Source organism: Lipophrys pholis, assembly GCF_963383615.2.
Source record: "Lipophrys pholis genome assembly, chromosome: 6".
Classification (NCBI taxonomy): Eukaryota; Metazoa; Chordata; class Actinopteri; order Blenniiformes; family Blenniidae; genus Lipophrys; species Lipophrys pholis.
This window is the reverse complement of record NC_137629.1, coordinates 21,840,812-21,865,310: the sequence shown is the minus strand read 5'-3', so window position 1 is coordinate 21,865,310 and position 24,499 is coordinate 21,840,812. Positions and strand designations below refer to the sequence as shown.

General features: G+C 44.7%; 1 protein-coding gene across 3 annotated transcripts; it reads right to left on the bottom strand.

Annotated features, from left to right (window-relative positions):
- Positions 1-105: 105 nt before the first annotated feature.
- ankhd1 (ankyrin repeat and KH domain containing 1) lies at positions 106-24,143 on the bottom strand. 3 transcript variants are annotated; one of them, XM_080465024.1, is made up of 40 exons: positions 23,695-24,143; positions 20,688-20,841; positions 15,691-15,847; positions 15,376-15,523; positions 15,111-15,258; positions 14,791-15,024; positions 14,563-14,657; positions 13,444-13,599; positions 12,964-13,045; positions 12,580-12,771; positions 12,378-12,487; positions 12,063-12,150; positions 11,187-11,314; positions 10,954-11,097; positions 10,765-10,867; positions 10,400-10,662; positions 9,968-10,252; positions 9,439-9,862; positions 9,215-9,354; positions 8,999-9,110; positions 8,765-8,910; positions 8,513-8,655; positions 7,933-8,146; positions 7,634-7,809; positions 7,201-7,363; positions 7,017-7,112; positions 6,797-6,913; positions 6,550-6,718; positions 6,240-6,439; positions 6,089-6,131; positions 5,773-5,902; positions 5,437-5,589; positions 5,074-5,223; positions 2,784-4,338; positions 2,514-2,697; positions 2,154-2,276; positions 1,385-1,639; positions 1,097-1,281; positions 845-1,012; positions 106-732 (listed from the first exon to the last, which is right to left on the bottom strand). In XM_080465024.1, exons 1-40 carry the CDS (start codon positions 23,971-23,973, stop codon positions 673-675), a joined length of 7,872 nt encoding a protein of 2,623 aa, XP_080321150.1. In that variant the 5' UTR covers positions 23,974-24,143; the 3' UTR covers positions 106-672. The 3 variants fall into 3 exon arrangements, with proteins under 3 accessions (XP_080321150.1, XP_080321148.1, XP_080321149.1); XM_080465022.1 differs by having other exon boundaries at positions 5,773-6,131; XM_080465023.1 differs by having other exon boundaries at positions 5,773-6,131; positions 15,691-15,814.
- Positions 24,144-24,499: the final 356 nt, after the last annotated feature.

The window sequence follows — 24,499 nt, the reverse complement described above, 5'->3', positions numbered from 1 at the left end:
TAATAGTGAGAATTTGCAATCCTGAATAACAGACTCAAAAGCTCTGAGGAGTTTGATGAAAGAGGTAAAAAGAAAAAAAACTGGAATGAAAACGCACATATTTTTCAATCTTTTTATTGAATATTAAGGTAAATATTTCACATTAATACAGGCTACATAAAGTAGAGCCACTATACGACATGAAATTTACTCTCATTTTAACCCTTTTTAGTATGTAAACAATTATACATGTATTTACCACTCTAAAAGGTTCTGATTTCTCTTTCGCTTTAGGTAATCATCTAGTTCTGGGCCAAGTTTAAATAGCTACTTCATGTTGAGCCCCCTGCAGCCCGAGAACGGTGTACGTGGGTTTAAGTCAAAATTCGCTAAACTACGCAGAGAATGGTTCCTGTCGAACAGGTGATCGCTCATGTTTGTTTGCATCATTGGGACATTGATAACAAGTCTGGCCCAATTTCCTCGTTCCTTGTTAGAGATAGGCACATCAAAGAATGGCGTCAAGAGAACTCCCAATTCTTCAACTTCTGCTCTGCACTTTCAGGCCTCTACTAAAGTTTACACGTTGTACTTTTACGATTTTCTTTGTCTTAATCGGTCATATTCGTCAGTTGGTATTACATGTTTGCACTGTGGGTCATGCTGTGTGCGTTTGATTGATGTGGACTCCGCCTAGTTGACGTGGTTCAGGTGCACGTTGCCCACATGGGGTGCCCAGGTACCAGGCCACACCTGGAGGACAGAGGACAGATGTGTGGTGGGTTAGAAGAATCACTGAAATATTACATCTGGATAGAAATGAACACAAATCACAAAGAAGTGACCTGAAGAGAAACAAACTTGCCTGCTGTTGTGGGTCGGAGTTATCCGCATTGTTTGGGACCACTTTAATGATGGGGTTCCATGCAGGGTCAGCGGTGTGCAAACCATTGTACATGGGTCCCCCCGGGCCCTCTGCCATGGAAGGATGAGGGGACAGCATGGTTCCTCCATACATTGACATCGGCATCCCCTGGACAGACGAGAGCTAATGAAGCATGTGCACAGAGGAGAGGCGGGGCCGAAATGAGCTGAGTGCACTCTGGCTCGGTGTTACCTTTGGGAAGTCCATGTAACTGTTGGGCAGATGCTGAGGCTGGTGGTAGTTGTTGGCAGGGTTTGCGATGCCTGTGTCGTCCTGCTCCATAGGCTGGTGTTGAGAAAAGGCGGACTGCTCTGCCTGCAGCTGCGGGTGCATCATGTGGCTGCCCATCAGGGGCTGGGACCAACCGGACATGGCCTCTGTACCAAAACACACACATTGTCACGCGTTTACCCCTGGATATCGATCACAAAGGAAACGCATTGTCTTCAAGGAAGGCACACTTTCACAGTTTGCACATACCCGAAGCACTGCCAACCCCGAACGACCAAATGCCTCCCTGTCCCACAGACGCCGTGTAGCTGGTTGTGAGGAGGGGTGGGTTGACCGAGCCTGTCTGCCTGATCCGGGCCAGCCTCTCCGTGCCAATCGGTGGGGGAACCTTGCGGTCCTGCTGCGAGGAGCTGCCTGGCTTCGGCTGCGGAGGTGGGACGACAGCTGAGGTGGACAAGGCCGAGGATGACACAGTGGAGGGAGGTTGGACAGGAGGTTCGCCTGCTGGAAAGAAGGAAAGATGGAAAAATGTCAGCTTTACACTTTGAAAAGTATCAACCAATCTGCAGCACCTAAGACACTAAATATTTCTGTAAGATCGATCCGTCCAGAGAAGTGAACGCTGTGATTCAAATTATAACAAAAGTGTACAAAGAAAGTAAGAAACAAAATTTCAGCAATATATCAAGAGCTAAACTTACAAGAAAGACATTCAACGAATTACATAAAAAGAGAATTGAGAGAAGGAGCTTAACATGGAAATGATAGAAGATGACTGGCTTAATATGTGTAAGACACTCCAAACAATCACAAGTTCACGGATCTGGAGGGAGTTCTCCTGGAAAAACCTGTTTCTTTATTACACCAAACTTTAAATCTAAACAATTAAATGGACGAACATTTGATGTGGGTCATTCACATCTCTTTTGGAATTGTCAGAAAATAACTGTTTTGAGAAATGATTTCCAACAATGACGGAAATGTGAAGGAAAACAATGACCAACACAGAAGCTCATACCTGATGTGGAAGCACTCCATGGGTGAGGGGAAAAGTGCTGTCTGTTGAATGACGGTGTGCCGGCTGCCTGTCCATGCAAGTACACGGGGCTACCAGAGATACTGGTGGCATAGCTGGTCAATGCTATTGATACAAACAAAAGGAAGCAGATCAATAATGAGCAAAGCTCACTCAACAAACGTAGAAACCAGAACTTTGAGCTAGCAAAACTACCGTTTCTGTTGTATCAACCATCACATTTTCCAGAACGAATGTTAAGGTCTTAATTCTTTTTCACTGGTTTGACTTCTCTTAATAATGATTTTACATGATGATGCCAATTGAAAATAAACGGGGAGACAAATTGGACGCGAGTCGTACCGATGGGGCTGTTGACCATCCTCTGAGACGCAGAGCGGTAGCCAGGGGCTTTGGAGCTGTCTGGAGGAGGTGGAGGCATCATGTTCTCCATCTGCCCCATGTACGCTTGTGGGGCCGAGTACGGCTGCTCTGGGGGTGATCGTGCAGGCAAATGGCAAGCTCCCCATACCTGACTGTTTCCCACCTGTATGAGAAAGCACAACTTTTAGACAAAACAGCAGTATGAAGTCAAGAGGTGATGCTCATATTGTGTATTTTGCCATGACTCACCTGGCTGTTATTATCAAAGATGCTGCTGAAATTGAACAGACCTGCAGGACCGAAGTTGGGGGGTATCTGCTGAGGCTTGCCTGCACTGGCAACGTGCTGTATCTGGGAGCCGTTAATCATGCCCAAGTTAGCAGAGACCTGAAGAGAGCCTGGCGCCTGGGCCTGGTTCTGGGCTTGTGGAGGCAAACTCGTTGGCTGGGAAGTCTGGTTTGGGGTTTGTTTGGGGGGTTCTTGCTGGGCACTGAAGGGGACAAACACAGACTGCTGTTGCTGCTGTGTCTGCTGCTGCTGCTGCTGTTGCTCAGAAAGCGAATAGTAAGGCCCTGGTGGCTGCATACGATGGGAGACTCTGGGCGCTGGGGCTGAGAAGTGGGGTACGGTGTTGTTGGGGTGTGCAACATTGTGTGAGGGGACAGCGGGAGGCGCGGAGGGAAGGTGGGAGCTGGGTTGGGGGTTAAGGAGAGCTGGTGGAGCTTCTGAGGATGGTGCAGAGGACGGTGGGGGAGGTAACTGCTGTCGAGGTTCTGGCTTGGGGACGAAAGCCATGGCAGGGGGGGTGAAACCCACAGAGTTGATGTTCTCGCCAATAGAAACAGGCTGGCTCTCCGCAGCAAGAGACGGCTTGTCTTTTCCAGGGGGGGCGACTGCACTTTGCTCCATTTTAGTTGGCTGGATCACGGGCTGCGAAACAGGACCAAGCGGCTGCTGAGGGGCATTCGTCGTGGTTGTAGTGGAACTGTGATGTGCAGGAGAACCTGTGCCTCGTACTGTATTACTGCCACTCACAGCAGCAGTGACTGACACGGCGGTGACACCGACAGATTTGGGATCAGAGGCGAACAGCTGTTTTCTGACAGAAGAAGGAGTGGTGGCGCTGGACTGGGGATTATATGGAGTCGGGTTTGGGGTATGAGACAAGGCTGCAGTTGCAGACGCGTTGGGAGCACTGGTGGTGGTGGTGGGCGTGATGGGGGCTCCGGCACTGGCCATGCTGCTGTGCTCACTTTGGGTGGAGTTGGGCCTGGCCTGGGACCCAGTGCTGCCGGTTCCTCCATTGTGCTTGGGGGAGCTGTTAGCACTGCCGGGACTGACGGGGCGCACAGGGAACGGTCCCCAGGTGCTTGCAGCGGGAGAGAAAGTGCCACCAAACTGCGCCATAGGTAGACGAGGATGTCTGATCTGGTGCATGGTCTGAGCAGCCAGCAGAGCCAGCTGAGGGTGGGCGTACGCCAAGGGCAAAGACACCGGGAAAGGCTGTCTGACGTTGGATGACAGCCCCTTTCCAAGCTTTCCCGCAGCCTGAGAGGCAGATGACGATGAGCATGGGGAGGGCTGGAATGACATGCCTGTAGAGGTGACCAATGAGCTTAGAGCCTTTGGCCCAGTGGTTGAACCACTGGTTGCCCCCGTGGTGCTGGAGAATGAAGCCGAGGTCGTCTTCGAGCCTGGTGCTCTGATGTGATTCCGGGGAATCAGATCCTCTAGCTCTTTGGCTGGGTCTTGGATGAGAGCGTTGATTAACTGGACTGCATACCTTGTAGACTCTGTGCCTCCTCTGTGGGTGGGGGGAGGGGGCAATCGGAGAACACCATGTTAACAATATGTCCCGTCCATGTGAGTAAGACATAAGTAATGAGAAATCTCAGACTAATAAAGAATTGTCTACTTCACAAACATCATAGTAGGTATTCAACAACTTTAAGTGTGGTTTGATTCCCAATCCAAATTGTTCACTGTTTTAGAGAATAATGAGTTGTTTTACTGTTTTGCAGCAAAGTGCTGTTATCATCGCACTGCGATCTGGTAATATCTTGAAGACAGAAATTAAACCAACATGCACTTTTTTTTACCGTTTGTAATATTTAATTTAGAAGGTACCAAATAAAACATGTCCATCTTATTGTCCTTTATATTATACTAAAATATTCCACACTATTACTACTATTCCATATGAGCAAGTGTAGGCAAGTAAATGAAAAAGAATCCACTATAGATTATTGTTTAAATTCGGACAATGAACTCCATAGTACCTCATGTCATATGTCAAGTCGGGTTTTTTTGTGTGAAACCTTATTACTGGATCTTACAGATTTTAAAGTACGGCTCAGTTCAGGAACTACTTTGCTTATTTTACACTCTTGGTTCGACTGTACATGGTAAAGAGATACCATGTCATGGCAAAAACAAAAGTTCTTCATTTTGAAAAGCTGATTTGCTGAGCTTCAGAGACATGAAGGTAGTTCTATTCCTGAACAGTAGTTCTAACTTCCAGCAGAGGGCGCCGTTTTACCTTATGGTGATCATTCTCTCTCCGTTCTTGTCCTTCTGTTTGTCCACGTCAATGTGCGCTCCTGTCACGTCCTGGATGGCTGTGATGTTGCAGCCCCCTCGACCCATGATCCGAGACACGACAGAGGCAGGCACAGACAGCTTCTTTGATCTTCAAAAGAAGCAGACAAATGTTTGTGATCATCTTTGAACTGTGCTGAACAACCTTTCCCGTCACTGATATGTACAATACAACTAAGACTTCACTACATGTATTTCAGCAAATGCAGGGGAGACATATGTCTGGGATGTATAAAATATTAATTACTTCCATGTGAAAATTAAAGAAACAATCTGAATGACTGTGTTAAACTTGTAAACTGACCTTCTGACCACCTCTTTCCAGCCTTCTTCTCTCTTCTGGCCTCTCTTCGGACTCGTGAGGCTGAGCTTACTGTTGGGCGAAGTGACGGGAAGAGCCATGGTCTTGAATGGAGAGGGTAAAGAGTTGGAGTTGGAGTCGCTTGCGTCTGGAGCTCTGTTACAAAACCAAAGAAAGCTCCTGTTTATTTGATTCACAGACATGAGATATTAACTATTCCTAACTTGTTATTGTTGTCACTTTGAACAAATCGTTTCATAGAAATGTAGTTTTGCTCACTCCCAGAAGTTTCACACATACTGAGCTATGATATGACACATGCTTCCTCTGGGGACTCACTTTTGCGTTGGTTTTGAGATGGAGACTGTGACCTTATTGTCCATTTTGCCGTCTGTCTGCGGCTGAGGACAGTGTCTCTTCTCAGGGCCGGGAAGTAGGGCCTGGGACTGAACTGCTCCTGAGGAGGGGGCTGAGGAGGAGGAGGAGGAGGAGGAAGAGGAGGAGGAGGAGGTGGAGGAGGTGAGGTCAGGGAGGTAGTTGAGCTCCTGACTCTTGCCCCCACTGCTGCTGCTCTCGCTGGCGCAGTCGGTGCTATCCAAGGGGTCAGAATCACTGTTGCCACCTGTGACTCCCCCACCCCCACCCCGTGGCTCACCGTGGATCTTGTTCTTGTCAGCCTTGTGCTGCGCTAGTGCAACCTGGTGAGAAAAAGCATTCTTGTTACTCAATTTCACATCTTGCATGCATCTCTTCAGGAATTTCTAGTAAGCACAGATAGCATGGTGCAAAAGTCCAGCAAGCCTCACCTGTGGATCCTGTAATATGATTGGTTCGTTGGGTGCTGAATCCTTGGTCTTGTTCTTTTTGTTCTTACGATTGGTGCTCGGAGTAGTGGCCACACTAGCACGCTTCTTACCAAAAGCTGTAGTGAAAGTGGTGGAAGTGGCAGAAATTCCAATGGTGGTAGTGGTGGTAGCACTTGGAGGCTCAATTGGAACCTCGGTTTCTAAAAAGAAGACAAGACATCAACGTTCCTTAATCAGGCAACTCCAGAAAAATACAGATGTCAGAATTTTTTGGGAATCGGTTTTCAACAAATTATGGTAGGAGTTTTACCTTCAGCCGAATCATCTTTCTGGTCCTGCATATCGCAGAACTCCTCCTTGGTTTTCTGCCCCTCCTCTTCCTCCTGCTTCCTTTTCTGCTCTTCCTTCTTCTTCTTGCGTTTCTCCTTCCTCTTCTCGCGCTTGGCGGCCAGGGCCTGCTTCTTGCTCTCCTCTCGAGACTGTTACACAAGGCAAAGTCAGGTTAAAAAGGGGTACTTCAACCACGCCATGCCTAGCCAATCGTTAAATGACGGTACCTTCTCCAAGTCCAGCTCCTTGAGGAGGATGCTAGCGTTCTTGTTGGCCTCTGCAGCCTGCTGGTCTTTCGCTTTGACAATGGTCTCCATGCACTGGTGACACTTCTTTAGCAGCTCCTAAAGTAAAGATTTACACTTTCAGCTCTATTTACATCTCAACGGCTCCTGTCAGTTCAATAGCTGCAGGCGGCTTTGGACAGGAATGGAAATCAATACATACCTTGTCAGCAATGGTGGCGATATATCTCATGCACTCAATGTCTGAAGGGAACTGGTTGACCTCCTTCACAAGATACTGAACCACCTTGACATGACCCTAAAACATGGAGGAAAACCAGATTTAGAATCCAGAGGCAACTGAAGACGTGGAATTATACATTTTCGAGATATAGGAGGCTGTGAACCTTTCGAAATGCAGCCATGAGTGGAGTGATCTTGCGGTTGTCGGCTGCGTCCACGTCTGCACTAGCGTGCACCAGGAGCTGGACCACATCGAAGTGACCGCCGTTTGCCGCCAGCCAGAGGGGAGTGTTCCCTTTTTTGTTCCTTACATCGATATGAGCACCCCTAGAAAGAAAGGAAAATGTTATCAGAAATAATCTTGCTCAAAGAGTGGGAAAGAGGGTTGGCAAGGTTTCTGTTTCATGACAGAAAAAAAATCTTTCTCCCTTCTAGCTCCATTCTTATTTTTAAATCCATCTTTTCCTATCCGCTTCACCAACGTATAACAAGTCAGCATGAAAGTAACAAGCACTTTCAGTTCTACCAACGATGCAGAATGCAATCAGGATTAGCTCAAACACAGAAAAACGGAATGCTTTTGGTAAGAGCACCTACCTGTTGATAAGCAGCTCACAGAACTTGTAGTGGCCCTTGTCGGCAGCAATAGTGAGGGCAGTGTCTCGGGATGAAGGAACAGGGGGAGCGTTGACATCAGCACCTTTGTCCAGCAGCACTCGACCCACCTCTGCATAACCTCCGGAGGCAGCCTCCATCAGAGGCGTGAGACCAGTCTGATGGAAGCAAACAATCAGTTAGCAAGATGACGAGTGACGAGGCTTAAGAAAGTAATAACCCGCCATATTCCAGTTTATCCAGTGTAAACTGGATCTATCCCAGGATGGAGAATTCCTCACCTTAGCACGATGTTCTACGTTGGCTTTACGGTCCAGCAGCAGACTGACAACCTCAGCCCGGCCTTGAAAGCAGGCGAGGGTCAGCGCTGTGTTCCTGTTGGTCTCGATCTGGGCATTAATGTCCGAGCCCATATCCAACAACAGCTTCACCGCCGGCACGTGCCCATTCATAGCCGCCAGCATCAGAGGAGAGATTCCCAACTTACTGCCAGTCCTGGTGAAAAAGAGAGACGGATATTTTCTTTACTGATCACAGAAGAGAGGAATATAAAGAACACTATGCTTATGTTGATTTTAAAGTATGATCAATATAACCATTTTCTTAAATCTTTGAGCATTCTGATGGCAAATATTATCTTGCTATGTTGCATCTGTGTATTGTCACATTCCAAAATATAAAAAAGTTTATTGACTCCTCGGATACACAATAAGGGTTATTACTATATGTAACAAATCAAAACACATTGTACAGAAATTCTGTATTTATTTTGCACCATGTCATTTAAAGAAAAAGTGAAGTCAAGTTGTCACATTATGATCCAGGACCTTCTGTTTTTGACTTGTGGCTCTTATTGGATACCTGGAGTTAATCTCGGCTCCAGCGTTGAGGAGTATCTTGATGATGTTGACATAGCCTCCGGAAGCAGCCAAACTAAGAGGCGTGTAGTCGGAGACGTTGCGGTGCTCCTTATTGGCTCCCCGCAACAGCAGCAACTCAACAACCTGCACACGAAAAGAAAAACAATCAATTCCCACAACCAAGTTAAAGTCCAGAGTACATCGAGCTGAAATATCAGTGTTGTGTGAACACGCAAACACATGATGCATTCACCTCCTGGCGTCCACCGGAGCAGGCCAATGAGAGGGGGGTGTCTTTAGTTCTCTCTGACTGAGCCTCAATGTCACCCCCCTTGTCCAAGAGCACCTCAACCACTCCTACATGGCCAGCTGTGGCTGCCAGGATCAGAGGAGTAAAACCTGGGAGGAATGGAGGGAATTAAGATGAGTGCCAAAATGTTTGAGCGAAATCAAACCTCATGTTAATTTAAATACCACATGTCAATACCTTTCTTGTCCCGATGTTCAATGTTGGCTCCCCGTGCAATCAGGACAGACACAAGCTCCTCATGTCCTCCGGCACACGCGAGCGTCAGCGCTGTATCGTGGTTACTCTCGGTCTGTGGGACACATATGATCTCTTAATGGGACAAACTCGTGGATCGCTGCAGTCAGCTGTACTGACACACTTGTACAATGCCTGTAGGGTCAAACTGTGTCTTACATGTGCGTCTATGTCAACAGAAGGGTAGAGGGGCAGGACCGAAGGGGGAGATGCGATGTTTGCGGGCGTCTGTGTGGGTGGCTGGGAGAGGGGCGTGGGTGAAGTCGTAGTGTTCAGCATAGGTACGCGACTGCTCACAGCTGCAAAAGGACATAAAACAAGTTAAGCAAGAATCTTTAAAACAGCTTGAATTAATAATCACTCACCAGCTGACATGAACTCACCTGCCATGATGTCATCCAGTGTGTCTGTGAGCGTCTGTGCAGGTGTAGCTACCATGAGCCCATCCGGAGCCTGCTGAGGTATCATTCCTGGGAGTAACCCAGGCAGCTGCTGGCCCTGGCCCTGCTGTGGCTGACCCAGCATCTGCTGCCCCACCAGTACCCTCTGTAGCTCTGGGCTGGCACTTCCTGGGTAGTCTGCGGCGTTGTAGTCAGGCAGTGGCTGGATGGGGACGAAGGCGGCCTGGAGAGGCGGGGGAGGCGGCTGGGGCTGGGACTGTGGCGAAGGGGGAAGAGGAGGCTGCTGCGGTGGTTGTGGCCCGTCCCTGTACAGGATGGTGCCCACCTGAGGAAGTTTCGGGTAGTCATCCTCTTCTCCGTCTGCTTCGTCCTCCGAACCTTCCTCTTCGTCCACGTCTTCCTCATCCTGAAAGGATACCGAAAAGCTGCTTAAGCCTCCAAGGTGGAATAAAACCCCCCAAGAAAAAACACTTGTATTTATTTTTAAAAACTAAAATAATGAGACGTGTACCTCCTCCCCATCAACTCCCAGCTGATCCTCTTGCTCTCCGTCTTTGTGGGCCTCCTCATCTGTGTCAGAGCCAGTGTGACCTTGGGCACCTGATGTGGCAGTGAGGGGCCCTGGAACACACGTACTCCCAGGCCCCGGGCCTGGACCCTGGCTTTGTCCGGCCTCCTGCTCTTCCTTTAAGCCCTTTGCCTCCATGTACTCTTTGGTGAACTGTTGCTGTGTTTTCAACTGCAGCTGGCGCTCCACCTTCTGAAGCTCCTTCAAGATTTTCTTCTTCTTCTGCACCTAAAGAGGCAAAAGCCATGTCATTGTTTGTCCCCACAATTAATACCATGGTATACAAGCACAAGTCACTGATGTGTCAATGTGCTTTGGAAGTCACATTCTTGTTAGATAAAGAGATTTGTGTCCTCGCTCAGCTCTTGAGTGTACCTGCTCCTCTCGGCTCTTCTTCAGCTCCTCAATCTTGTCTTTGGTGAGCGGCTCCCCCTGAATGAGCTCTAACGACTGTAGCTGGGCCTTCTCAATAGCACTAATTCTTTGGCCGAGCTCGTTCAGCTTTCCCTCTGTCTCCTCCACAATGCACTCTAGGGGCTGGCACAAGTGGAAAGGTGGCAAAGGTTCTGCTTCAGGCCCTCGGCCAACAGAGGTGGAGAGACCGGGCTGAAGGGCTGCCTGTCTCTGTTTGGACACGCCTAAATTAGAAAAAAGAAAGTGGAAGAAGAATTAAACAACTTTAACAATAATAACAACGTCTTGGGAAATCAATGCATGTTTGGAGAAGGTCCTGTGTTTACCCTTGCTGGACACGGGTGGGGGTGTAACGATGTTTGATGGGGCTCGGTCGGGCTCCTGAGGGGGAACTACCATGGCGAGAGCTTGGAATGGGACACGAGGAACCTGCTACGGCAAAGGAAGTGTTAGGCTTCAATGGGCCCCGGTTCTCAGAAGGAAACAAATAAAGTATGGTTTATTACGGCATGTACCTGAGAGGCATCTTGTGAAGGGGGGGTGAGCTGGGAAAGGTCGGGGGCTGGGACAGACAGGATGTTGTTGGGATAGTCCAACAGGTAGGACACCACATTGGTGTGGCCACCCTTAGCAGCTTCTATCAACATCGTTGAACCATCCTACAATGAAAAACATGGTGTTCAGTGTTATGGCTGAGTATGGTTAATGCAATCAACACCAGAACTAGTGTTTGAGCAAACTGCCTTACTTTGAGTCTGTGTGTAGGATCTGCCCCATGTGCCAGCAGCAGCTCCACAACAGCCAGATGTCCTCCAGCGCAGGCCAGAGACACGACTGTGTGATCGTTATTGGCAGTCGCTCTGTTAACATTAGCACCTAGACGGGAGAACAGAAATTGTAAACACACAAACTCACAGCATATTACAGAAAAATCATATGCACTGCGTTTGACTTACACCATTTCTACAGTTTAAAGTACTCCACCTACACACATTTTTCGATGCATTTTTTTTTTAGTCTATAAAAATTTCTTATCTATTATTTTGTTATTTATAACGTATATGTAGTAATTTCCTTTGCTGCTTTTCTCCCTACAGTATGGAGTGTATAAACTTCAGGCAGGCATCAGTGAGCCCGTAGCAACCGAGGGGCAGGCTCTGCAGTACTTGTGCACCTGTTTTTCTGTCCTTGGACCTGGAGCAAGAGAGCTCCAGCCGTTACTCACAGGAGAGCCAATGTTGCCATTTTCACAACCTGGGAGCGTTTAAAACAAACGGATATTATTGTTTTCTTTTTAGGTGGTTGAGGCTCCAAATTAATTTGGTGACGCTTACTCTCTGTCCACTATGGGAGTATGCTTACCTGCATGTACGCACACCTCACTGTGTGTGTTTACACTACTTAGTTTAATGAAAGGGCAATGTGTAGACCCATCCGAACAGAACATTCGTCAAAAAAATAATTATATATTTATATATATAAAAAACTGACTTCAAGGATGTGAGGACTGCCATTGACAAAATTTAGCTCAGGCTTGTATTCAGGTTTTTTAAGCCAAGACTAAATAATGGTTTCTAAAAATCTGAGTTAATTAGTTTATGTGAACCGTCAGCATATCACATACCTTTGCTGATAAGAAACTGCACTGTACAGAGATGTCCTGCCCTTGCTGCCTTCATTAAAGGTGTTCGGCCTCCTTCAGATTCGTGCTCCTACAGAACAAACAAGACGTTCATTATATGAGATAAACAAAAGAATTGGACTTTTAGAAACTGACTGCTTCAAAATAAGCCGCAGCGTTGCACAATAACTGTGTTGAGTTCAATTAAAGCTTCAGACAAAAGACTTGGATCAGGCTGTTCTTTTCCTGCTGTCATCTGAATAATGTACATTACTTGGTTAATCAAAAGTGACTGAAGGATTTAGGAATATGGTGTACCAAGTTGGCTCCAGCCTGCAGCAACACGTCTGCCACATCAGTGTGTCCGTTCTCACAAGCGTACGTCAGTGCTGTGTCACCGGTTGCTGTTGTGGCATGAACGTTTGCACCTGAAAGAAAAAATTGAGATAACTCAATTGTAAGCACAAAAACAGTCGTAGTTTTTCTCTCTGTTGTCCATCAGCGTCTTCCTCTCATTTACCTGCAGCTAGAAGGTATTTGACCAACTCCAGATGGCCTTCCTGTGCAGCCTCCATCAGAGGAGTAGAGCAGCCCAACTCAATGTCAGCCCCTGCCTTAATGAGGAAGTCAGCCACTTCCAAGAATCCGCCACAACACGCCAGAGTCAAAGCAGTCTCCTGAGTCTCTTCTGTTTGAGCGTTGATGTTAGCACCTGGACAACAGAAACAACACAGTGTGACCCTTTGGATTCAACAAGAGCAAACTAAATAAATGAATACATTTGATGATAGTTTTTTTTCCCTTTTACAAACTCTTGGTGCCATTCTTTTTCAGAAGAAACAAACAGTATTAAATTGACTGCAATGAGATGCATATATCTAAATAAAAGAAATAAGATTCCTACCTTGAGCCAGCAGCAGTGCTACCATCTCCTCGTGGCCTTCTCTGGCTGCCTCCATCAGGGGAGTGTAGCCCTCATCGTTGACCTGGACATAAATACAAGCGTTGGCAAATACAAAAAAGCGCAAGTTCAAGTATGACTCATGGCAGCATTTCTCTGTAGTGTAAAATTTAGCTCACTTTGTGTGTCAAGACTGAACTGGCATTAGCTCAGCTAAAATCAGCTTTGTGTTTTCAGATTTTATCGGCACATCCAAAATATTCTCTACTAAATATTTAGTTTTTTCTTGTTCTTAAAATTAGCCTTAGATAACAGGTTGGCATGAATAATCTTTCACTTTAAGTTCAGACAACATCAGAAATTTCTAAACAAAATGTGATTCAATAACAGCTTTTTGAATCTTTTTAAAGAGTCATCTGCCGAGTGAAGAGTACAGAACTGCACCCTCTTCCATTATTTTAAAGCCTCCACCTCCTCACATACCTCTTCCAGGTTGGCTCCTCTCTCTATGAGCAGGGCTGCCAGCTCCACGTGTCCGCCACAAGCTGCAAGGGTGAGGGGCGACTCGAAGGAATCAGCTGGCATGTTGACCTGTGCACCGCTGTCCAACAGCAGCCGTGCCACCTCCACATGGCCGTCCTGGGACAGCGAGACACACAGAGAATGTAGAGATAAGCACCTGAATAAATATATGGCAACATGGTCCAGTGAGCTTGCCTGAACAAATGATGTCCAATTCGATGGGAAAAGTTTCTCTTGATGATTTCAATGCGTTAAATGTTTTTTATGTGTGTACACGTGTTCACTGATAATCTTCTACAATTGAAAATAAGAATCACTACAGGTTCACTTGTATTCTAGCTGTATTTCATTTCATATCAATGTCCAAACATTAACATTTAATTCAATGTCTCATTGACTATTTTACTTCTCAAGGTTATCAATCTTTAACAATTTATGCAAATATCCAAATATATCAGTGTGTTTTAGAAAAACCTTTTTATGGACACTTTAATTAATGACATCTTAGTTGTTTTCTGAACCATTTTATCGAGCTGTTCCTGTTAACCCTTCCTATTTATATTACTGTGGATGATTTGCATGTGTGTTGCGTCTTTGGTTTTCACACTCAAACACGCAGGTGTGTTTGTTTGCAAATATTTTTCCATTTAGTTTTCTGTCAATCATTTGTGAAGCATCGAGTAGCTTTCTGTTGTCTGGAAAGAGCTATATAAATAAAAAGAGTGATTAAGTGATACGATAGCACCTTTTTTAGAATAGCTAAAAAGTATTTTGTTTTACACATAATCTTGTGGTTGGGTAAATTGAAATTTTAAAAAAAGAAAAAATTTAACTGGACACTGATTCGTCAGTTCAACTGAAGTTGGTTTATGTAATGCTCACACTTGTATTTCTTAAGGAGCAAAGATGTAAAAAAAAAACAAAAAAAAACATGGTGTAACTACTGTGATGTACATCCAGCAACACAATGCAGATGACAGCATTCACTAACACAGCCTTTGTACTCGGGTCACACCAAACTACTTGGAGTCTAAAGCATTTGGAGTAGTTTGTGCAATAAGGTTTGGGTCAGATGCTCACCATGCAAGCTTCCATCAGTGCCGTGTGCATCTCATCTGTTTTATGTTCCTGGTCTGCTCCAGCCTCCAACAGAAAACGAACCATATCCAAGTGACCTGCAGAGCACACACAATCGCACAACAGTCTGCTTTAAATACGGTCCATCATTGTTAAAAAGTGAGCAAAGAAGATGCTCAATGTCAACAGCCCACACACACACTACACAAGGAGACCACATTGAGTTCTGACCTTTGTAGCAGGCAAGTGTGAGAGCACTCTCTTTGAACTCGTTGGAGTGTGTGTTGATGCCGGCGCCATACTCCAAGAGTACCCTGGCTACCTCTACATGGCCAGCACTAGCTGCCTCCATGAGAGGTGTGTGTCCGTTCTCGTTGTGGTCCTCGATGTTCGCACCCTCTTTCAGCAGCACCTTCACCACATCCACGAAGCCGCCGGCACACGCGTACGTCAGAGCTGTGTTGCCTGGAAGAGAGTGGAAAGGTAAGTCCGACCTAGAAAACACAGGGTGGAAAAGGACCGTTCCTCCCAGAAAAGGAGGACAGATTTACCTGTAGACGACTGTGCATTGACATCTGCCCCATGGACTAGGAGCAGTTTGACAATGTCCACATATCCTCCACTGGCAGCAGCCATGAGTGGCGTAATGTCCCCCTTGATGCCCCTGTCCTCCACGTTAGCATGCATAGCCAGCAAAACCTGAGAAAGAATAACGAAACGGTAAAGTCATGAAAGCTGCAAAAAATGTCGTCAAAAAGAGAAAATCTTCCCCTCCATCAACAAGCGATGTCCCACTCCAACACTTCTGGTTCCTACCTGTGCGAGTTCATAGTAGCCGGCTGAGCAGGCGAGACACAGCAGGCTCTCCCCTTCCTCTGTGTGTTCGTTGACGCTCCGTCCCTCGTCGAGCAATTTGCGCACAGCGTTGACATCCCCATCGGAACACGCCTCCGCTAAACTACGGCTGAAAATAACCAGACTGCTACAATTACTGCCACTGTGACAGGTTAACACACACACGCCTCACAAGAAGGAGCAGGCACACACTCGCACGTGCACACATACCGCGTATGCAGCTGAATTTTGAGAGGGGGGACAGACATGATTGTGCACCGCGGGTAAGATACATACTTGTCGGCTTGGCCGGCGTTGAGTGTGTTTTCAGCTCTCATGCGGGTCAGGGCAGCCGCAGCCTCGTCCAGGGCACAGCTCACAGATGACGTCAGTCGGCGTAGCACCTCAGGGTCTGCAAAAGCTTTACCATCGGCAGTGGACAGTTTACCGATGCCTGCCGAACATCAAAAGGGCAGAGGTGCATAGGGCAATGCAAACCACAGGGGGAGCACAACCACACCAGACCAGATGAAGAAGCAAGTCCAGTCCAGCCAATCCAATCCAGGGTTAGTAGCAGCATACACAAAGAAGAAAAAAATACACACAGAAAACACACACACAAGCATTTGTTAATATGGCTTAATATTTTTTTTTTCCACTTTCATTGCATGATCTATGATTTTTTTATGCCTTTTTTGTCAATTAGAATAAATACAAAATATTCTGTTGAGAACAATGGCTATGAACATTAGAATCCCAAAACAAGTAGGTGAAGTCAGGCTAATAACGCTCAAGAAAAAAAGTGCTGCCTTCTGTGTGAATGATAGGTGCAAGACGGTGAAAGTGAGGCAAAACTTGACAAGTGGTCAGCAACACAGAAAAGCACAACTCAAAAAATACAAAACCCCATAAAAGAGAACATGTTTGAGTGAAGGTTTTTTTAAGAAAGTGAATAAAAAGCCAGAGAGAGGAATGAAGAGCAAGCAATGTGAAGTAAATTTTGGTTTTTTTTAGCCAATGACCTACATTGAAAGATCTCTTTAAGGAAGCAACATAAGGCCCATTTTCCACCCAAGAACCCATTCATGTATTTTTGTTTGAATGTGACAGCATGCATTTTAGATATGTCTGTATATTAAAAAAAAAAAAAAAAAAAGAGGCTGGACAAGCAAGGAGGGGCTTTGAACTTTTCAGCATCAGCTTCAACCCATCCATTAGCCAGGCAGAAGTGAGCTACTTGAGGTCCTCCTGTGTTTTCACCGCAAGGCCTGTGGCTCGGGCTAAACTTAGTACGGCTCTCAGACAAGGATTTCACAACAGCCCCCAAGGCACGAGGGGATCCAAGAGGTTGAGGAAGTTGATCATTAATATTTTACAGTACTGTTTATCTCAGAGAATGCAAGCAGTTCACTGAACCAAAACAGACTCAACAATGATTGTTTACCAATGATGTGTAAATACATCAATTCAAAATAAAGAAACCAACACAGGGTGATTGGTTTTCTTTTACATTCAGACGATGCCTGACATATTGTAAATCACACCTTGAATTATAACCGACCTTCACCCAGTTAGGTTGGACTAGTTCTTACGTACGCTTATGGACATTGAGCTCTCGTTGAGGTTAAGACTGTGCACGAATGTTTGTTTTGTTCAACTGAAACTGGTCGCAGACTGTGTGCTGAACTGCCGACATCCAGGAAACCTCTCAAACACTTTCTTATAAGAGGGAAGATCATTTTCCAAATTTAAATTGGAGCCGGTCTTTTAAAAAAACCTTTTAACCTGCCTTTTGAAAAGAGTTGGTCAACCAATAACTTTCTGAGGCCGCTACTATTAACTATTTCACTGTCAAATTCTTACCATTTATATTGTAGGCAGATTTTCCTGCCGACTAAATCTTGTTCTATAGGATTTAGGACCTGCAGGAGTTTTGTCTTGGCCTATCTCACTACACCATAAACCGAAGATACTTCTTTAGGTCACTGGCTCAAATGCACCTGCTTCGGCCTCGCTCCACCCACAACCGACGTGTTTGCACAAACAACATGATCTTCGGAGTAGCAGTACCAAAATGACTGCGTCAGGACAGGTGTATACACCAAATGCCCCCTGAGAAAACACAACTGTCATTCACACTAATCTTGAAGCCGCCCACAGCTGGCATTAGCATGCGCCTTGGGTGATCCAATCACAAGCAGACAGCTTTAAGTACATCAGTTCACACCTGCCTAGAGAAAACGTCTAAGGTCACATCTCACTTCCTTGTTCTATAGGAAAATAGGGAAGTACATCCAATAAGCCAACATGTAAAGACATAGGATTGTGAAGTGCACGCAAACGCCATTGGACATATATAAGAGATTCCTATGAATCCGAGTCTAGATTTGAATACACTGTCATCTATTAATGGCATATTTCATACGTGCAAGTTCTTATCAGTCATTTCAATCATGTAGGTTGTCGGGTATATTCCCTTCCACTGGATCTCATCAGGCTAATTATACAATGGGTGTCGTCAACATACCGACAGAGGTTCATGGTTAATTAGATCATCTCGGACACATTCAGTGGTGAATGTGAGGAAGTTTACATTCTATCAGGCAACGGTTGTTTTAAGTCAACAATTTTACTAATGTTTTATGGAAACCATGTCATTATGGTGCAAATATCGCCAAAAGCTTTCTAAACAATTTTATTTGTTTCACAAGGGTAATACCATTTTTTTCATTAATAAGTTACTTTGTCTGGACTAATTTAAAAAAAAATATGAATCTCACAGTTCAGGAACAAGTAGTCAGGGAGCATTTCTTAATATATAACTGGGTTGGGAAAAAAAAAAGATAAAACAGAGCGCTGTTTTCGTGAGCCGAGAAGACTGCTTTGCTCAATCTTCCAAATACAGCAAAACCAGCATTTCTCTTCCGTTAACAGTACTGTTAATGAATCGTTCTGAATGTAGACGGAATGCCACTCCAAACCAAGTAGCTTGTTTCATGAGGCCTCCATCACCTGTGATTGACATACCTATTTGATCGTGCATCCGAAAGTCTTACGTTGTGCAATACAAACATGTCGCAATTTTAAACTTTGAGGTCGATGACACCTTGTTGAAATATAATAGAAGTTATTTTCCCTAATCCATTGATTTTTTCCCCATTACTTCCTGGATTTATCTTAATAATGTTTTCATAAACATGTCCGATGTGATGGCCGACAGCCGTTCTGTCCTCTTTTACAGGTACACTGCTACGTTTGGCGCAACAGGAAAGTATGGCCAAGTACTACTGTTCATGTTTTAGGCAGTCAGCAAACATGTCTTATGTTACACCATACTGATGGTGCATGTTCATGTCCTTGAGTGTGCTCTCGTCTATATTGATATTCGCAATTTAAGGACAAAATGCATTGCACATTTGCAGTGCAACACCACAAATTTTCACCATTTCCACAAGAGGAACTTACACAAGATCTATACAGACCAGTGTGTATGATCTTTGGTGCTCTATTGGCAGAAATCTAATCTAATTATTTAAATACTTTACAATTAGCCTTTCATAAATAGATTTAGTCTGGTTACTATAAATACATGAATTGGGGGGGGGGGGGGGGGGGGGGGAGACTATGAAGAGAATAGACATTCATTTAAATAAACTGATGAACTTTGTTGGTTTTAATCTTAATATTGCCTGAAAAACAAAAGATATGTATGATACCACTTAACTGATTCCACAACTTTAAGGTAAACCTATGACTCAAATCATTTCACAACTTTTCAGACAAAAAGTTTAATTAAATGACAATTCCAATGACACATTTTCGGCAAATTTCCATCAGTTTGAAATAAATTATTTTGTCCTTAAATTATTATATGTACTGTGGTCACAATTTGGAATGTTTTTAATATTATGCCCCTTCATTTATGAAAAAATAAAACTAAAGGCCGAATTTCTGGCATGTTGTGCAGGTGAATCTAACGGGTTTCATTTTTGTTATTTTCCGCCACATTAACCAGTAAAGAAAAGAACAACTATTCGTCAACATCTCCTGGACACACGGTGAGCTGTAACAGCAGCCTTTATTAATAATAAATGTGTAACCTGTCTTACATTTGATGTAATCAAGTCTGGTCTTTGTTTCTGGTTCCTTTAAAAGTATATTTTGCTAAATGAATCTGGGGACATGCAATGAAACACACAGAAAGTTTATTCCTATTTTGATATTTAAAGAATTTAGGAACCTGTCAATTTTTTCCCCTGAGCATTAATTGTGATAAATTTCTCTGCATATAATATTAGGTAACATTATGAATTCTTAATATACATTATACCTGTTCTATGAACAATGACTCGTTTGATGCATTATGTTCCCGCGCTGCTGATATACAATAATGACCAATACTGATATTAAAGTGTAGCTTTATTCTGAAGGTTTTACATTCAGTTCCAAGTTAATAGTTTGTGAATTTTAGCTCTTTAAACTGAAAGGTGGAAAATGTATTTGATGATTGAATTACTTTAAAGTCATCATATTTATTTGCAGATGTTTTGAAATAAACTACTGTCTGACTTGATCACCTGCAGACATCAGTCTCATGGTATCTTTCACAGTGATGGTCTACTAGGCTTGGTACTCGGCTACTTGGTTCAAATCCTCTGTCCAAAGCCTGTTCACGTAAATATTCTACTTTCTGCTGATAGTATACAAAGTACAATAAAGCAGGGTTATCAACATGAGATATTATTAGCATTACAAGATGAAGAGCAAACAGATGGCGTAAATGACTACCTCCTTGGTTTGAACTAGCGAGGGTGAAAGCGGAGTAGAATGAGATTAGCTATTAGCCGTTCAACACAAGCTCTGTGCATGCTGCGGGGGCTCAAGCCTGCTCCAATGTTAATCTGCATGGTAATGTTCGCAGGCCCAAACGAGGCCACGACGCCCGGCCCTAATGGATTAATCTACACAGACCTTCTTACACAGAGATTACAAGTTCTAATGAAACCAATTTATCCAAATCACTTTCAAACTATCTGCTGATATGAAACTCACTGAAACTGAGAGGTTCTCTTATTAACATTTCAGACTCTGGCAGAAAAACCATAAAAGACCTCTACTTTTGTAGGGATATGGGAAAGACTGAGGTGGAAGGGTTACGTATTAGCTGCACGGTATTAAGATATGTTAAAGCACAAATTAAGAGGGGTTGTGCGAGAATGAGTGTGGCCAATGACGTGTGGATTCAACATGTGTCAAGTATTGAGACGATTTTATTGCAGCCTAAACGGTCGTACCTGCAGCTTCGAGAAGCGCTTCAAGGCGGGCTTGTGTCTCTGGATCAACAGTCCTCAAGTCTACTCCATCCGTGGCGCTGGACAAAAGCAACTCTGAGGCTGTCTTCATAATAGGGTTATCCAGGTCTTCCTGGTCCAGAATGAATGACTCCACCTGGCAGGGGACAAGAGGGGTCAAAGATGAACTTTTAATTCCTTTCGTTGCCATTTCCAGCTTAGCTTTAATTAAAATGTTTGACCAGGAATTGAGGACCTTGCCCAAGTGTACCGACCACTAATATATGGCTTATCATGAGTAAAACAGAACTTATTAACTGTTAGAAGTTGCATGAAACTATGTTCCATGAATAAGTTGCCACTAAAATGAATAATGTAGTCTCAAATACCTTCACCAGCAACCAAATATATGGCTCATGTTTAAATACAGTTTCTTGAAGGTCAAAATAAAAAAAGTAGCACATGGTGAAGAGAGTTAATGTAAAAAGAACAACCCATGCACAAAGATTCAGCTGAGAGTCAGCTGCCCAATAACAACACCACAATCTGTTCTCATACCTGTTTAGGCCACGTTGACTATCTCCCGTTATTGTATAGTACTGATTGTTATGTTGATATATTCGTTACTTCAAAGATTACTTCCGCAACGTCAATATTTTAACATTATCAGGCTCTTTGTAAACGTGTCAAAAGGCGAAATCATTTTCACCATCCATGTAACAGCTACAAACTAAATACAGGAACTTTAAGATGTTTTTCATCAGGTCACAGGTCCGGTTTAGCTCCTTCTTTGATACAGACAGCTATTTCTGGGTGATTCCATCAACATATGAACGTTGACAAAAACCCATCTGGGGAGACAAAAAGTTGCAGTTGTCTTTTTAAGTATTTCACAGTAAGTTTTCATGTATTAAAGTAACTTCTCCCATTATGGAAAGGTAGCTGTGTTATCACACAAGTGGAAGAAATATCAACATATAACTTTAAGCGCATATATCTACACAAAAATTGCAAGAAAATTTTTTTTTAGACATGCTAATTATGGATTAAAAATTGCCAAACATTCCAAACTATTGAGTACATTGGCTGCATACACTGATGGCTGAATCACACATTGCCAGATGGGACTTTATTAAATTTTTACTTTTGTCAGAAATGCCAAAGCCAATCATTACCTTGTATGTAGATTAGCTCTGTTGAAAATGTTAAGTGTCAAAAACAATGCAACAAACTTGAAGAAAAGATACTAGGGTGACAAGATTCAGAGTGGATGGCAATTTGATGCAAATCCATTGCATAACAAATAAATGGAGAAAGTTATATCTCTTTGTGGCAGGCTTGCAGATTCTGGCCCACAGAGCAAATGTTGGGAGAGTCAGCAATGTGGAGAAATTCAGCTATATGATAGGAAGGCTAACCACAACAACCCATGGGGGATGTAGTTCCTGTGAAGGCCTTCATAATCAACAATGGATATCAGTCTTTACTATTAATGAACTACAGTTCCCAGAGTGTTGGTATCCAGAGAGCTGAAAAGGCCTAGAATGGCATCTGCTTAATCCTGGGGCTCAGATTTTAGCTGCTGCCCAGTGCAGCAAGTTCTCCTCTGGAGTGAAACACCACAACAAATGCTCCCTTTCAGGCTGATGGTGGAGCCAGGGTGAGTGGAGAAACAAGACACTGCCGCCATACATTTGCCATTTGACTCAATTAAGTCGCATGAGTTGTAACTGACAGATTTGATATTTACTTCTGCTGCTGCTGCTTCACAGCTGAATCTAGAACTTGAAGAGCCAGGAAATATTGACAGTTGTATCATCTGACATCCTAGCTGGTCAGCCATGGTTGCAGAGGACTTCACACACTCCTGGTCAGATGTTAGTTAGCTTCAACCACTTAACAAGTGGAGTTCTCAGCTTGGCAGTGACATTTATTACTATTTGATGACTGTTTCTTTCGGATATCAATAACACTACATCACATTACCAGGCGACACCAATAGGTGACATTTAGATGTTTCATAATTTTGTCCAAATCAAACGATTGCCATCCAGCACATCAAGTTGATTTCAGTGTGTCCTGCTGTCACAGGACAAGGCAGAGAAATCCTAAGACCTTGTATTAAATAAGGCATTTTAAATGTATGGTCATGACAGCGAGTGGCTGGAATTTGACCAATTGACAAAAATCTCACAACGGGAGGCTTTGTCACGTTGTGTGAAAACGGCAAGGGAAACACTTGAAATTTGACGTTAAACGATCCCGCGCGTACGTGAGCCGACGGAAAAACGTCTCATGCGTGTTTAGCTGAGGCCATGAGATGCCATTACACCTGTACCGTGTGTGACATGGGAAGTTAAGACAACTCCTCGCATGAAATCAACAACGCAAATGAAGTTGACAACACTAGTATCCGTCTAACGGACCCTGGCGACACTTAAACAACCCAACAGCTAAGACAGCTGGGGAAAATGTGAGCTGTTCGGCGAGAAATATAATCCGAACGTATCGAAAAGTTAGCCGAGGGTCGAGCGGAGTTAATTTACATGATTTAGAAAAGTGACGTAATTGCACCACAACTACGAAAATGGCAGATATTTAACCGCCCTTGTGTGTCCCCGGGTTTACGGACGTCTTCCATTTGCCGTGGCTGGAAAGCTGTTCGGGAGAGCTGCAAACTTGTGATGGGTGTTGAGAGACGACAGCACCAAGCGAGGCCGTCGCCGCTTCCACCCGAACTAGGCCGTGGCCGCAGCCTGCGCTGCATAAATAAAACATTTCAGCCGGTTAGCGTGAACAACTGCTCCCGTCTCGTCAGACATTATCGACATCGAAGTGTCCATAAGCATCTGAGCAGACATGGGCTTGATATTCCATTAGAGAGTGGGTTAATTTTACGTAATTTCAGCGGCCTGGGAGGGGGTGGCTGCCAACTGCGAGCTAATGCGCTAGGAGAGGAATGTTGCCTTAGCTCTGGTTAAGCTTAGCTAACTAGCTTAGCGTTAGCTACCTCGGAAACCTCGTCTTCGTCGCTGCCGGATCCCGGACCCGAGGAGAGGACGGCCGCGGCCGCCAGTTTGAAATCCAGTCTTTCTGCTGCAGGCCCGCCTGGCTCGCCGTATAAACGTACTTTCTTTCCACCTACACCAATCCCAATGCCCCCTAGTCCGACTCCTCCTGGTGTCGCTCCTACCCCCATCCCTGCCACTGGGGAGCGAGGAGTCACCGAGTCAATCTCGTCCTCGAAGCCGTCCGTCAGCATTGCCGTCCCGGCTACTGCATCCTGCATTCTTGTGTTAACGATACGCGTGTTAACGAGCTAGTTGTTCACTTGAACGTCCGTCCAGGCGCTTTCTGTAGGGATATTTGCTTGATTTTACTTCAGGGAATCCAGAAACTCTCCCGAAGCGAGGGTTGAGGAGGATCTCTTTCCCCCAGCCATTAACTTTCTAACAACCTAACCCGATACGCACTGTTTCTCAGAAACACCGCCTCGGTGCAGAATCCCGCTGATTGGATTGGTTCAGCCGGGGAGAAAGAAGCGTCCGATTGGTTCGCGTCGGTGTTCGTCAAACATGAGCCCGCAACGTCATGTTAGGTTTACCAATATCACGAGGCTGTAGAACGAACGTCAAGACATGACATGGTAGGCTTAACTTAACTGGTTGAGTTTAACTAGTTCAGGTAAACTCGGATTAAAGAAGATACACATCCACAGAAACTGCTCTGGACACATGTCCTGACCTTCTGTGGATTCAAATCTCTGAGTTACTATAATTTCGTCCAAATATATACAACTGAACAACACACATTTA

Excerpts from the sequence above, each read along its gene's own strand:
- ankhd1 (XM_080465022.1), bottom strand. The coding sequence starts at position 23,973 with ATGCAGGATGCAGTAGCCGGGACGGCAATGCTGACGGACGGCTTCGAG. Across the intron at positions 15,259-15,375 it reads GCTACTATGAACTCGCACAG|GTTTTGCTGGCTATGCATGC; the intron begins GTAGGAACCAGA and ends ATTCTTTCTCAG. Across the intron at positions 8,911-8,998 it reads TGAACATCGGGACAAGAAAG|GTTTTACTCCTCTGATCCTG; the intron begins GTATTGACATGT and ends CATTCCTCCCAG.